Genomic DNA, 17,002 nt, shown 5'->3' on the forward strand with positions numbered 1-17,002 from the left:
TTTGTGAATTTTGTTTGTCGTAGTAAACATTTATTAGTACATGGACGCTTCTCGGTTGCTTTTTTATATTATTCAAAAATGTTTAGTCTGATATCTCATTTCTCGTGAAATTGATTAAAGCTATGCAAAATTATCGTTAAATAGGAATCGGATAACTGTCACGATAAGGGCATGCGACACTTATCCGATTTCTACTAAAGTAGAAATCGGATGCCCTTAAATCGTAATTTTTGGGAAAATGAAGAAACGGAACTAAGGAGTGCTCAAGTACAAATACATTTTTACAACTAAAAAAAAAATTATTTTTGTAAATTTTTTTGTCGCTGTAAACATTTATTAGTACATAAACGTTCCTCGGTTGCTTTTTCATATTTTTCCAAACGATCAGTTTGATATCTTATCTCGTGTGAAATTGATTAAAGCCATACAAAAGTATCGTTAAAGTATAAATCGGATAAGTGTCACGATGAAGGCATGTGACCTTATCCGATTTCTGCTGAAGCAGAAATCGGATAAGTGGCATATGCCCTTAAATCGTAATGTTTGGGAAAATGAAGAAACGGAATTAAGGAATGCTTATGTCCTAGTAAATTTTTACAATTGAAAAAAAATTATTTTTGTGAATTTTGTTTGTCGTAGTAAACATTTATTAGTACATGGACGCTTCTCGGTTGCTTTTTTATATTATTCAAAAATGTTTAGTCTGATATCTCATTTCGCGTGGAATTGATTAAAGCCATAAAAAATTATCGTTAAAGTAGGGATCGGATAACTGTCACAATAAGGGCATTTGATACTTATCCGATTCCTACAAAAGTAGACTTCGGATAAGAGGCACATGTCCTTAAATCGTACAATTAAAAAAAATTATTTTTGTGAATTTTTTGTTTGTCGTAGTAAAAATTTATTAGTACATGAACGCTCCTCAGTTGCAATTTTATATTTTCCCAAAATTTCAGTCTGATACCTCATCTCGCAATCTTGGTAAACAATACGAAAGTTACGTTTATGTACTAATAAATATTTACCACTACAGAACAATTGCGCACCTCAATTTTCGGAAAAATACCGAAAAAATAATTACCGCAAACATAAATGCCCCGAAAAAAAACTACCGAAAATTTGTATTTTCGAAATTTTAAGAACCGAATTCTTAAATCTTCTAACTGGTCAAATTACCGAAAGTAGTAAACTGCCGAATTTTCGATTTCCCGAAAATAGGAAATTCAAAAAATTTTAAATTCCGCATAATAAAAAGTTGCCAAATTTTTATATTGCCGCAAAAAATATTGAATAGTTTTCCTTCGATTGAAATAACATTTATTTTATATTATGTGATATTTATTCTCAAGTATACTATCAAACCTTACTGTTTTATTTTTTTAGGTGTTTGAAAATTTGGAAATTTACCAATTTCTGGAATGTGAAAATTTGGAGATTTAAACATTTGGCGAATATAATGTTTACAGAATTAGAAGAATATTTTGAAATTTTATGGATAAACATTTTCGTAAGTATTATTTTATATTTATTTTAAAACTTTTTTAACTTTTTGTTTTTGAACTAAAAAAAATCCATTTTTAACCAAAATTAACTATTATCTCCTATAATAATGCTAGATGGTTTCATCTTTTTTAAAATTCCAGTCTTTGTATATTTTCGCTTATAGCAAGGTAATAAATATATTAATGCCAGATAGTTGCGGTTTTTTTTTAAATATTCAATTTTTTGTCCACTTTTCAATTAGAATGATATAATAGTTAATGTAATTAGAAAAAAATTGAAACTGGTTATTATTGTTTATAATTATTTTATTCTATAACCCTGCTGAAAAGTTATTATTTTGTTCGAGAATGTTTATTCTTTCATCTACTTTTTTCTTAGAATAAGGTAATCATTATTCCAATTCAACAAAATTGTTTGTTTAAGCAATTTATTATTGTTTATAACCATCTTCTTTTAAATAATTATTAGAAAGTGGCGGATCTTCCAGATTTTTCTACCTATTTTGAGCATCTTAGGCAATTTGAGGTAATAATGTATTCAATTTAACAAAAATAATTCTCCAAACAATTAACTTTATGTTTTAATAATATTCTTTTTGAATAATGCTAGAAAGTTGCAGAAAGTTTACTACGTTCTTGTGAAATTTTTTACTTTTTTCAACTTTTTGATTATTGAGGTAGTAATTATTTAAGTTTATAAACATAATTGTTTAGGCAATTTCTTATTTTTTGTTTTTCTTCTTAGAGTAATACTAGAAAGTTGCTGTTTTTTCTCTGAAAATTTCAGCTTCTGTTTGACTTTATAGTGGGAAACAAATATTAAATATTATTATTTATTTAATCAAAAAGGCTTCCAGTGACTACGACAAGGCAAATTTACATTCAACTATATCCCTATAGAAAATTTTATGTACAGCTCAAATATCTGTTTTATTTTAGAGAATATATTCACAAAAAAGAAATAAAATTTTTAAAAACCCGAATAGCGAGAACCGAGAATATTATTAAAAAACAGTTCGAAATTTTTTAATGTAATATTTTTGTTAACTTATAATAATTATGAACCCTCTCTAAATCGTAAGTAGATAAAAGGTGGAAAATTTTAAGAAAAAATTACAACTTTCTTGCATTATTCGAAAACGAATATTATTATAAATATTAATAAATGATTGAAACTATTATTTTTTCAAATTTAATTATTAACTGCCTCGCCCTAACTCAAAAGTTTAAAATGAGTTAAAAAATTCAGAAAAACCAAAAATTTTTATTCTCGAAATTTTAAGAACCGAATTTTTGAAACTTCTAAATGGTCAAATTAACGAAAGTAGTAATCTGTCGAATTTTTAATTTCCTGAAAATAGCAAATTTTAAAAATTTCAAATTACGCATAATAAGAAGTTTCCAAATTTTCATATTGTCGCAAGAAATATTGAATAGTTTTTCTTTGTCAAAATAATCTTTTATTTTATATTCGGTATTTATTCTCAACTGTACTATCAAATTCTACTGTTTTATTTTTTTTGAGTTTGAAAATTAGAATTTTTTCGGAAGTTTCATTTTATTTTTGTTTTTAACCTTTGTAAACTTATTTAACTTTTTATTTTTGAACTAAAAAAATTTATGTTTCACCCAGAATGAAGTAGTTACATTTTTATTTAAATAAAGATCTTCCACAAACAAGCGACGAATTTTCTAGAAGAGTTGAATTTTCAAGCAAAGGAAGATTTTTTAGTTAATTAAGAAAATTTTTTTATCTAAAGTGTTTAATTTTCAAGTCAAAAATACAAGCTTTATATAAAAAAGTTAAAGTTTAAACTAAATATTTGAATATTAAAAAAAAATTAATTTTCAACCAAGAAGATTCATTTCTTACAAAAAGACAAATTCTTAAACAAATATATTCGGTTGAGAATTCGTCTTTTTTCAAACCAAGAAGTGGAATTTTAAACAATGAAGAATTATTTCCTACAAAAATGACAAATGCAAAAAAAAATAAATAAATTTTTAACCAAGAAGGTTACATTTTTACCAGAAAAGAAATTTTTTCAATAAATTATATAAATTTTTCACTGAATAGTTAAATCCTTAAACAAAAAAATATCAATTTTGGACCAAAAATGCAATAGTCTAATTTTTATTTAAAAAAAAAATAAATTTCAAATTATCTAATAGAATTAAAAAAAAAATTAAAAAATAAGATTAATTTTGTACCAAAAGAGATGAATTTTCTATAAAATTAATCAATTTCTAATCAAATACTTGAATTTCCAACCAAGAATATTAATTTTCTACCAGAATTAAAAAAAACATTTTCTACGAAATAGTTTAATTCTTCACCAATAGTTGAACTTTTTACTAAATTTTTGAATTTCCCTGTCAGAAAGATGAGTTTTCTATGAAACAGTAAAATTTTCAACCCGCAAATAAAAGAATGTTAACAAAAAAGTACATTTTGAAAAAATTGAGAGATATTTTTTTATAATGTTAAAAACTGACATCAATATTTCACTGTTATAAATACTTCGGAGTATAATGGGTTGCCTGCATTTTGGGCCTTATAAGAGTTTCTCTCAAAACTTTTGAAGACATTACATGTAAATATAGGAAATAATAAATAAGAACATAAACATTGAAAAAAAAATTAATAGCAACTAGAAAAATTGTAAATTTAAAATTATTCAATGATATTTATACAAATTTCAAAGTATCTAAGAGTGGAATTAACAAATGGAAATAAATTCAAGAGATTAAAACTATAGAAAGGGAACTAAGGAAAGTTTATGTACTAATAAATGTTTACTACTACAAAAAAATTTTTTTTTGTAAAAATTGATTAAGGGCCGTAATTAAATTAAGTAACGAATTACAGGCCCTCTCCAAGACCCTCCCCCCTATATCGAGCAGCAAAAAAATATTTCTTCCCCCCCCTCCCGCTCTTATTTTACGTAATTTATAGTTTCCAAAAATAAGAAGGCATGTGATTTGAGCCTTATAGAAATTTTTTGTGTTAAAATTAAGCTTTAGAGGGTGAAAATTTAATTTTCAAAATTCTCAGATTCTTCGTTGCATAATTTTTTATTCATATTTAAGAAATTTAAATTAGATTTAAATCCAAATTAAAAATCCTATTTAACGCCTGATAATCAAATTGATACAAACTCCTGTTTAAAAAAATCAAAACCAAAAGCAACAAAAAAAACAATCCAACCACCAAATTTTCTGTGGTCAAAATTTGGTCATTGGATTGTTGTTGTTTTTTTTTAACAGGAGTTTGCATCAATTTTTCATTCTTCCTAACCATTAACATTCAAATACCAAAATTTTAATCTTGTAATATTTTCAAAATCGGATCTTTTTTTAACGGAATAAAACAATATTTCACATCCCAAAAAACATTTTAATTTACTTATTAATTTTCAACAAAAAACTACTTTCTCACCATAAAAGATACCTTTTTAACCAAATACTTAAATTTTAAATGAAATAAATTAATTTTCAACATAAAAAGATGAATTTTAAACCAAAAAAATGTAATAGATGATATTTTAAGGAAGATCCAATTAAATTTAAAAAAATTAATTTTGCTAACCAAACAGACGATTTTTCAACAAATAAAGCTTTTTCAGGCATAAAACAAATTTTTTTACCTAAATTGCTGAATCCAAGCCAAAGGGTGAATTTTCCATACAAAAATTGAATCTTACGCGATAAAAAATAATTTTCAACCAAATAGTTAAATTTTATACCAAATAGATGCATATTAAACTAAACATATGAATCTTCGACAAGTCACCCTTTCCAGTGTCAACTGGAAAGGGTGATTTTTTAACCAAATTTTCGAACTTTTATCCAACCAGTTGCATTATTATCCAAGAGAGATGGAGTTTCTACAAAAATAGAAAAATTTTTAAAATAATTACACAAATTTTCAACGAAAAAAAATAATTGAATTTTTATCCAAAAAAGCTTTTAATTTTACTTTTCAACGCCAACATATGAATTTTAAACATGAAGTAAATTTTCTATGACATAGATGAATTTTCAACCAAGAAGTTTCATTTTTATCCAAGAAAGATGAAATTTCTACTAAAACAGATGATTTTATGAATAAAACAAAAAACAAATTGAAAATAAAGTTTAATTTTTACTTAAAAAAGATTTGAGTTAATTTTTCAAAACCAATATATGAATTTTAAACACGTAAATTTTCAAAAAAAAGAATAAGTTGAATTTTCAACTGGAAAGGATGACTTCTCAACCAAATTTTTGAAGCTTTAACCAAAAATTTGAATTTTTATCCATGAAAGATGCATTTTCTACTAAAATAGAAAATTCTTTAAATAAACCACGAACTTTCAAGAAAATAGTTGAATTTTCATCTAAAAAATGATTTTTTTTTTACTTTTCAATATCAAAGGAAGAGTTGTAAATAAGAAGTGAATTTTCTACACAGATACTTGAATTTTCAACAAAACAGTCAAATTTTTAATTAAAAAGGAAGCCTTTCAAAAAATTTGAATTTCTAACAATGTACTTGCACTTTTATCTAAAAAAATGCAGTTTCTACTAAAATATGTGCATTTTTTAAATTAAAAAAATGCAAAAAACCTGTTAAATTCACATAAAAAAAGAGTTTACTTTACTTTTAAACACCAAAACGTGAATTTTAAACAAGTCAATTCTCTACGAAATAGTCGAATTAAAAAAAAACAGTTGAATAGCTTTCCCTGATCATTAATAATTATATACCAGAATTTGAAACATGTAATATTTGTTAACTTGAATCTTTCATTAACAGAATAAAACAGTTTTAAAAGAAATTTTTAAAATTACAGAAATATTCTCCTTGGTCGTGATTGAAAGTTATATGAATTCCCTAACTTTTTCGAAATTCCTATTTTTAAGTCCCTTACTTATCATTGAACAATAAAATTCCCTGAATTAAAAAAAAAATTGTTAGCTAGGTTCACTTTTCACTCAACAGGTTTCTTTGGCGCCTGAGGTTAAATAGACAATAAATTTCTCTACAATTAATGTAAGTTATTTGTTTTAATTACGTATTATCAAAATTAAATAATTTAAGGACGATCCTTAAGTAAATAAACATTCCTTGGTTCCTTTTTTATATTTTTACAAACATTCAGTTTGATATCTCATCTTCTGTCATTTTATATGATTCATAAAAAATACCGACCTCACTTTATCTGATCACTGAATATTTTTTGGAAGCTAAGAACTTTTTTTGTAAACAAAATATCGAGCTGAAACTTTGAAAAATGTATTAGAGCACAATAAAGTTAAACTTTGTTAAAGTACAATGTTTGATAATACAAAATGTAAAAAAAAGTATTTCAAGTAAATCTTATCCGACACACAACAAAGGACTCACGAAGTAGGACGAGCCAGCTGTTCGAGCCTCGTCTAGTGATAGCCAGGGTTCGGCTGATGCCGATGGCATTGATGGCAGAGTCCTTTGTTGCGTGCCATATAAGATTTAGTTTAAATATGTTTTTACATCTTTTATTATTAAACTTTGTACTTTTACATAGTTTTCTTTCGGCTCTTCCATTTCTCAAAGTTTTTGACCGATATTTTATGTATAAAAAAATTTTGATCGTTTACGCATTGTGGAGGTTCAGAAAAAAGATGAAATAATTTTCTCTGAAGTTCCTACTCAAATGAAATACCTAATTATACCGATATCACACGAGACAATATATTAACCTAAAATTTTGGGAAAATATAGAGAATGAAGTAAGGAACTTAAAAGTACTAATAAATGTTTACACCAAAAAATTTACATATTTTTTCTTGTAAAAATATATTATTAATTACATAAAATTGCATTGGTTTCTTTTCTATATTTTCCCAAAAGTTCAGTCCCATATCTCATTTCACGTGGAATTGATATGATCCATAAAAAATTGTCGGTAATGTAGAAATTTTATAATATTTTACCAACATTATTTTGCGGATAATATCAATTCCACTTGAGAAAGAATATCAAACTGAAAGTTTGGAAAACTATAGAAAAGGACCTAAGGAGCGTTCATGTAGTGGGACTAAGAGTAATAGGTTTTGCTCACTTTGGGGTTTTATTCACTGAACCGACGAAAAAGTGCCCGTTAGGTTTTACTCTTCTCAAGATCCGAAAATATTTACTGCAGGAAAAAAGTGATCCCATCCCGAGTGGACTTCGCCTCCTTCTCAATCATTCAGAAACAGATGGGTTGCGGCAGCAACTGGTTAAGTTTGAATCCCGAGCAAAACAGATACAGAGGATCGGTCCTTTAGTTTGTGTATTGATAAAAAAAAAGTACCCGGGATTCCGTCTTTGAAAGATCGAAACCTCCAGAATTCTGGATGGTTTCGCTCCCGATGGAAACTTAAACGAAGATACGAGGGTGGTTTAAATATGATCGAGGCAAATACTCTGACACGTTTATTTACTATCGAAAAAATGTACAGTTTCTAGGTATCTCCCCTCACAAGTTACACATTTTGTCCACATTCGTTCGTAGATGATAGACTCTACACTACCAATACTGATGCCGAGTTCAGCCGAAATGTCTCGAACATTCATCCTACGGTCCTCCAAAATCATTTGTTCTACGCAGCGAATGTTGTTTGGTGTCATGCTGGTTCGCGCTCGACGATCATGCGGCTCATTCTCGACGGTTTCGCGGACATACTTGAATGCTTTGGCCCATTTAAACACGGCAGCCCTATTCAGGCGCCCCCTACGGAACTGACTTCCGAAACGAAGAAAAATTTCCTTGTTTTTAACGCCTTCCCGCACTAAAAAACGAATGAAAATACGTTGAGCAACGGCGGTCGGCACTTGACGTTCACTCATGGTCGTAGCACGCGCGTCAAACATGCGCTCTCGACCATGATCCAACAAAGCATGGTCCTGCCAGACGCAAGTAAAAAAAAGTCAACCAATCAGATTCGGCACCCTAGGGTACCCGACCTTTCTGACATCTTGGATCGAGTACGGCAGTTGGCTTCCCCTTCCATTCGCGCCAATGCAGTGAGTATGGTGGGAGGCGTCGGTTCACTTCAGTCACTCCAAATCGAACGCATTTGAGCATCGAATTGGCGGGACCATGGTTTGTTGGATCATGGCTCCCGACGAAAACTATGCCACACTGTTCGTAAGGGACCCAGCCATGATTTCAAAATATACATGCGCGCCATCTACAGCGTCTGTCTCGATCATATTTGAACCACCCTCGTACTTTCAAACGATCCCGAAGATAGCAAGCTGCCATCCGAAAGAGTTAGGTTTTAAATCTACTCTCAGCTCTCTGGACTTTTACTCTCTGTCTATGCAATATGATTTTAATCTCTGAGATTCTGTTTTTGAAATCAGAATAGAAGCTACTTTGTATTAATTTAGCAATTTCTCGCTAATTCCAAATTATATTATACGCATTTAAAACACAACTATATAATATACATTATCATTTGATTATGAAACAATAGGGAAGTATTTTATTAATTGATTAATAATATATAATGCATTAGAAAATGGGTAAATTTGTGAATAATTAATATTTACTTAGAATTATAATTTAAAAGAAAGTTCTTGATATTGATATAGATATTGAATAATGTAAAATTAATAACATTCGGAATTTTATTTTTCAATTAATTACTGTTTCATTAGCGATTTTATCATTTTTTTGAATTATATTATTTGTTTAGATTATATTTTCAAATCTATTTGTTTTTCTAAAATTTAATTTCTTAAACGATTTTATTTTTCAACCCTTTTTGTTTTGTGAAGCCTTATTTAAGTTTGCAAACATTTTACTTTTTAAAATAAAATTTATGAAAAATTTAACTTATTAAACAATTTTTTTTTATATTTTATCAATATCTGATTTAAGAATGTCATTTATTATCATTGCTTATATAATAATTAATTAATTAAGAGAATACTAATAATTTATGATAAAAGTATTCTAACTATAATTCACATAAATTCGTTTGAGAATTAATTTTTAATATTATGGTCGAAATATCTATAACTTTTCTTTCAACAATCATTTTGTTCAAAATTTGTAATTAAAAAAAAATTGATTTTTCTAATTTAATTCTTTAACCAATTCCAGTTTTAAAAAAATTTTTGTTTAAATATTTAATTTCTTATACCTTTTTGATTCTTCATCAATTTGATTGTTTGACCATTTTATGTGTTCTTTGAATTTATTTTTTCAACAATTTTCTTTTTTAATTAATTGCTTTTTTATCAATTGTATCATTTTCTTAAATTCCATTATTTGTTTGAATAATACTTTTGAATCTATTTCTTTTTTCCTGAAATTTAATTTCAAAGACTATTTTATTTTACAAACCATTTTATTTTTCAACCCCTTTTATTTTGTAAGCAATAGTTAAAGTTTGTCATACATTTTATTTGTTAAATAAATTTATTTTGGAAAAATCTAATTTTTTAAACAATTCATTCATTTTTTCAATATTTTAGTTTATAATATCTCTTAGATTATTATAATTTATTATTAGTGCTTAAATAATAATAAATTAATTAAGAAAATGATAATACTCTATGATAAAAGTATTCTAATTAAAATTCACATCAATCTGAATTTATGAAAAAAAATAATAATGCATTAGTCAACAATAATTCCAAATAAGGACTGTTTATCAAAATTCGAAAAAATATTGTATGTGGTGCCAACCAGTAAAGTTTCGTTTCCAAAATATGCATCAGAAACGGCACATTCTGACTCACTAAGAGATCGATCTCTTGAGAAACAGCAAAGGGCTTTTACTCTTAGGATTCAGCTCCCTAGAAAATTCAAATCCTAAAGAGAGTCAGTAAGTACGATCTTTCCAGTCTTTCGATTTTCTACTCATTCCATCCATGCCGGAGTGGGGGCAGAGATCGTTCAGTGAAGAATGACTCTTCTCGGGATTCGTTCCAGGCACCAACGTGCCTGCTTGAATTTTTCCCCAATTGTTTGCGGAGGGATGATTTCGGCCCTGAGGGATTGGGTGACGCCTCTTTCAAGCTACAGTTCTCCCACAGAATATATCTCCTAAAGAGCGCGTTTACAGCATCACTTTCGGCTCCCTCGGAATTTACTCTCAATGTACTAATAAATTTTCACTACTACAAAAAAATGAACAGTTTTTTTTCTTGTAATTGTAAAAATTCATTCGAGCATTAACGTTTCTTGATTCTTTTTATTTATTTTTCCAAATTTTCATCTCGATATCTCATTTCTTGTTGAAGTTATACATTTATATGATCAAACAAAAAGGTCGGTAAGGTAGAAGTTCGATAAATTTCAGATATAATACCCTATATTTTTTCCGTAATTTCGTATTGGAAATTAAAATTCTAAAAAGTAGGACAAGATACCAAATGCTGATGAGATAAAAAAATACATTTTAAATATTATAATTGCATATTTCTATTAATTATTTTTTCTCTGATATCTGCAAACTTAAAAATTATTCAACCTTCCAAGTTAAATAAATAATATTTCTATGAGATATTTTTGGTGGTTACTTAAAAATAACTTGATATGTATTCTACTTTTTTAAATTCTTGAATTTATTTTGATTTGGAATTTCCACTCTTCAATTCGTTGAAACTTTTATAAAAAAATCCTTAAATAATTTTAAAGTTGGAATTTTTTTGCTAATAATTTTTTATTTAATTAATATTTTTTATTTAATTTATATATTTTATGTATTGGTACAGACCTACATGTAATATTATCATAAGTGATAAGAGACTCATAAGCTCACAAGACCGAAAATATAGGCAACCCATTATACTCTGAAGAATTTAGAACAGACATTTAGATACCAATTTTAAATATTATAAATGTATAACTTATTGTTTTTTAGCATATTTTATTTATGAAATATTATTTTAATTTATTATAAAAGATTTCAAAGACTAGTAATTAAATAATGTTCTAAAAACTTTAATGATATTAACTAAACTAATAATATTACGTGCATAGAACGTGACGGTCGTTAAAATTATCCTGCAGATTAAAACAGAGAAACTCAGTATCGATTATTAAATTAAGTTCTGCGACAAATGGGAACCTGTTGTGCGAAACTTACTAATTCTAATCAACGAGGACTCGATTTTTGATTATAGAAACTAAATAAAATAATTTAATTTGTATTAAAAAATAGTTTTAAACTGAAATTTAACATTAATATTAAGCCTAGGGTCAACGAATTTCAAATTCAAAATTATAATTATAATTATAAATAAACCAAGGCTATTCACACAATGAAAATTATTCTGCTTAAAACGTATATAATTTAATGAAATGTTACCTTTTCTGGTAAAAAATTAATCTTTTCAGGTAAAACTTTAATAACTGTCTGGTTGATAATCTAATTATTTTGTTTAAATTTTCTTCCCATAAAATTAACTTTATTGGTTCAAAATTAAAATCTTGTTGACCTAAAGTAAAAATACATTTTAGTTAAAATACTATCACATTTTTTATTGGAAATTTATCTCTTTTGATTAATAATGTTAATGCTAAGTGAAAAATTCTTTTTTTTTTGTGGTTAATAATTCTTTCTTTTCAACTGAAAACCTACAAATTTGGTTTGAAATTTAACTGCTTAGTTGAAAATCGTATTTCTCCTTTCTGGTGGAAAATTAAATTTCTTGGTTGAAAATTCAACAGTTTGGTTAGAAATTTATTTATTTGGTTAAAAACTCGTCTCTTTTGGTAGAAAATTAATCTTCTTGTTGGTTGAAAATTAATCTTTTTTTCGAAAATTTTATGTCGTATTTGAAACATTAGCTTTTTGTTAAAATCTCATCTGTCTAGCTTGAAAATTAACATTTCAGTTGATATTTTTTATCCTCGTTGACTGAAAACTCTTTCTTATTCAAAAATTCAACTCTTCTGGAAAATTCATTTTTTTGTTAGAAATTGAACTATTTTGTTTAAAATTTGTCTTTTTTCTAGTAAGTAATTCTTTGTAGTTAAAAATTCAACTATATTTGGTTCAAGATTGATATATTTGGTTGAGAATTTGTCTTTGCTAAAAAATCAAACTTCTCGGTTTAAAATTCATCTTTTAATTAATTAAAAATAAATTTTTTGTAATAAAAATTCAACTTTTGCATTAAGTTGTCGAAAAAGAATTTTTTTAGTTTAAACAGAAAAACAAAATCAAAAATACAGAAAACGTTCATTTTCGAAATTTCAAATAATGAATTTTCTAATTTCTGAAATATTAAATCCCTGAAATTTGTAAACTTTTTACATTTCAGAAATTAGTAAATTTCTCAAGAAGAATTAAACTATCGACCATTGCTCTAAGAGAAGATATTAATAAACAATACTAATTTTTTTTAACGATTTTTTTTTTTTATTTCAATTGTTATTGCCTAATTTTAAGTGAAAATGGGACATAAAGTTGAATACTTAAGAGAAAACCGAAACTTTCTATCACTATTAAAATAGAATATTAGAGAAAATAATAATAAATTGTTTAAAAAATTATTTTAGTGAAATTGGATTTATGATTACTTTACTTTAAGTGAAATGTGGATAAAAAGTTGAAAATTTCAGAAAAAACCACATCTACTTAGAACTACAGTAGGAGCAGATTGTTATTAAAAATACTTTGTTCAAACAATTATGTTAGTTAAACTTCAATTATTTTTACGTCGCTAAATTGAAAATTGACAAAAAATGAAATATTTCAGAAAAACCGCAACTATCTAGCATTACTATAAGAGAAGATAGTAATAAGCAATATTGTTTTTTTAAACAATTATGTTTAACAGATGGAATTCATTATTATATATTTTTAACAATAATACTTTTTTGAAAAAATTAGCACTGTTAAATTGTATCCCTATTATTATTATTATTATTATTATTATTATTATTATTATTACGTCGCTCTAGTTGAAAAGTTGATAAAGAGTTTCAAAATTCGGAAAAAATATAAGATAACAAATTGTTTAAACAAATTATTTAAATATAAAATTATCAATAAAAAGTAGCACTTTATGTATTGAAAGCAATTCGTTAAAAAAACGCAAAAAATCATAATTTTGCCAAAAACTTAAAAACCCAATTTTTCACTTGTGGGATTATTTGGGGATCCTATAAAAGAGACTTATGGGGGGTGATATTAAAAAAATTCATTTCTCATTCGTATAGAAAATATGGGCTGAACTACATGGAACATTCCCAACCTCTAAATGTATTTTTTTTAAACGCATTTATTTTTTGAAAATTTGAAAAAAATTGCAGGTGATGTGCATAAGATCTTCTTTTTTTTTAATTTAAAAAAAGGTTAAAAAATGCAGAGAGAGAAAAAGTTAGAAAAGGAACCGACCTATTAGGCCGGCACTTAATTTTTTTAAAATCATTCTCACCTTGCCGAGCAGGGAACCATTGTTCATTGCTTTTTCAAATAAAATTGAAGCATAACCAACATTGTCACTGGACACCAGATGATTTGTGTTATTCATACTCGTGGGGTGAACTGCGAACCAGGAAATGACTCCAAGGGGTTGGTCGTTAGTGGCAATAAATTTTAGTTGTGTCAAAGTTTTATCCACGTCATATTTGTACCTAAAAATAAAAAATTGGTATTGATTTATCAATTTATGATTTAATGATTAATTATTATAATTAATAATAATTATTATTATTTAATTACACATGACCACAAAATGGTTTGGGAGTCTACTGGGATTCTAATGGGTATACATTATGTTTTTGGGGTCTCTGAACACGAATCTAGAATGGTTCAAAACCTGAAATTTCTGCATAAATTTCGTACCCCAAATCTATTAACCCCAAATTAAGAAGCTTCAACCCCACAAACTAATAAGCCTTGAACCCACAAACCAGGCAATCCCAAACCCACAAACTCCAAACACACAAATCCGAAATCTACAAGCTCCATATCCACAAAAATCCAAATCCACAAACCCTGAACCTACAAACCCCGAATCTACAAACCTCAAACCCACAAACACACAAGCTAAATATCAACGAACGTACAAACCCCAAACCCACAAAAACACGAACATACAAACCCCGAACCCACAAACCTCAAACCCCAAATTAAGAAGCTTCAAACCCACAAACTAATAAGCCCCAAAAACCGTAAACCAGGCAATCCCAAACCTACAAACTCCTAACACACGATTCCCAAACCCACAAACTACAAACACACAAATCCCAAGCCCATAAACTCCAAGCATACAAACCTCAAACCTACAAGCTCCATATCAACAAAAATCCAAACCCACAAACCCCGAACCTACAAACCCCAAACCCACAAGCTCCATGTTCACAAACGTACAAACCCCAAATCCACAAACCCCAAACCCACAAGCTCAATATCTACGAACGTACAAACTCCAAACCCACAAAAACACGAACATACAAACCCCGAAATCACAAACCCCAAATCCAGAAACCTCAAACCCACCAACCTCAATTCGTCAAACCCCATATACTTCGCATTTTATAATACCAATTTAGAACTTGATATAATTTGGGGTTGGTGGATTTGGGCTTTGTTAGTTTGGGGTCTGTAGGTTTGGGGTTCGTGGTTTTGGGATTTCTGGTTTGAGGTTTGTACGTTTGTGGAAATGGAGCTTGTGGGGTTGGCGTTTCTGAATTTGGGGAATTTGTGGTTCGTGGATTTGGGATAGTTGGTTTGGGGTTTGTACGTTTGTGGATATGGAGCTTGTAGGTTTGACGTTTCTGGGTTTGCGGTTTGTGGGTTTGGGGTTTGTGGGTTTGGGGTTTGTGGGTTTGGGGTTTGTGGGTTTGGGGTTTGTGGGTTTTGGGGGTTTGTGGGTTTGGTGTTTGTAGGTTTGTAGTTTGTGGATTTGAAGCTTGTGGGTATGTGGGTTTGTACGTTGGTAGATATAAAGCTTATGTATTTGTGGCTTGTTGGTTTGGGGTTTGTGGGTTTGGAACTTGTTAGTTTGTGGGTTTGGGGCTTTTTAATTTGGGGACGATATTTTCATACGTTCGTCCCACAAAGTTAAGCATTTCTTTTCGAATAACAAATTGTAACCAAAGCGTTTGTCTTCTTTTCTTGTAAATGTTGAACATTATTTAAAATATATTTTTTTACTACTGTCGTTATTTATTGGAAATAAGAAGGTTATTTATGTAAGATTCAAGACCAATTTTAAATAAAATGCACCAATCTGTTATTGAAGGTGAAAAGTGACAAAAAATAACAATCATTTTACACAGCAATCATACGGAGAATAATATCGCGACAGAAGAGATTATCAAGTCATTATTTAACAGGAAATTTTTTTATAAACAATGGTTGTCAAACAATAAAATTATTTAGCATTTTAAAGAAGGAAAATAATATATATGGAATAATATTATCATACAAAAGATTATCATCTAGTTTAACTTTGATCAAGTAGTTAAATTTTTAATCAGCAAAAGCTAAATTTTCTATCAAAAAAGATAAATTAAAACATAAATAAATAACTTTAAACTATATAGATGAATGACTAATCTAAATAGTTGAATTTCTAACTAAAATTATGAATCAAGAAGAAAAAAAATTGTTAACAAAATAGTACAATTTTCACAAAAAAAAATGAATTTTTAATTACGAATATTAATTTTTGAACAATAGTAATACGTAGAAAATTAAACTTTTTGTTTGAAAGCTCAGATTTTTGGGTTGAAAATTTAACTATTTTTTTCAAAATTTGACTTTTTCGTTTGAAAATTCCACTATTTTTGTTAAAAATTTAACTGTTTGTTTAACAAGTCATATTTTCATTTGAGAAATTCAACTTTTTGTAGTAAAAACATTTTTGGGATCAAAATTCAAATAATGTGGTTAAAAATTAAACTATTTGATCAAAAATTAACTTTTTAGATAAAAACTCATATTTTTGGGTTAAAAAATTCAACTATTTTGTAGCAAATCCATGTTTTTGGCTTGAAAGTTCTATTATTTTTGTAAAAAATCCAAATAATAATTAAAACATAAACTTTTTTGTTGAAAATTCATGTTTTTCGGTAAAAAAGTTAACTACTTGTTAAAATATTTACTTTTTAATTAAAAATTCATATTTTCAGGTTAAAATATTAAACTGCTTTCTAGTAAATATATCTTTTTGCCTTAATAATTTAACTATTTTTGTTCTAAAAATTATTTTTGATGTTGAAAATTCATATTTTTTGGTCAAAAATATATTTGTTTGATTGAAAAGAAGCTTTATTCTTGAAAATAAATCTTTTTGGTTTCAAAGTTTAACAATTTTGGTAGAAAATTCTAATAAACTTTTTTGTTGAACATTTGTATTTTTTTATTGAAAATTTAATTTGTTAATGAAAAATTTATTTCTTTTTTTGTATTAAACATAAAAATACTTTGATTAAAAATTCAATCGATTTTGCGGAAACTCGCCTATTTATTCGAAAAGTTTTTGGTTGAAAATGATACATTTTGGTTAAAAA

General features: G+C 27.3%; 1 protein-coding gene across 4 annotated transcripts in view; it reads right to left on the reverse strand.

Annotated features, from left to right (window-relative positions):
• LOC117172510 (neutral ceramidase) overlaps window positions 1-17,002 on the reverse strand; it is a 290,344-nt gene that overhangs the window by 195,583 nt on the left and 77,759 nt on the right. For all 4 annotated transcript variants that reach the window (XM_033360522.1, XM_033360524.1, XM_033360523.1 and 1 more), the window contains exon 6: window positions 13,918-14,116. In XM_033360522.1, coding sequence (XP_033216413.1) covers window positions 13,918-14,116 — 199 coding nt within the window. The remainder of the gene's footprint in view (window positions 1-13,917; window positions 14,117-17,002) is intronic.

Source organism: Belonocnema kinseyi, chromosome 5 (genome assembly GCF_010883055.1).
Source record: "Belonocnema kinseyi isolate 2016_QV_RU_SX_M_011 chromosome 5, B_treatae_v1, whole genome shotgun sequence".
NCBI classification, from domain to species: domain Eukaryota; kingdom Metazoa; phylum Arthropoda; class Insecta; order Hymenoptera; family Cynipidae; genus Belonocnema; species Belonocnema kinseyi.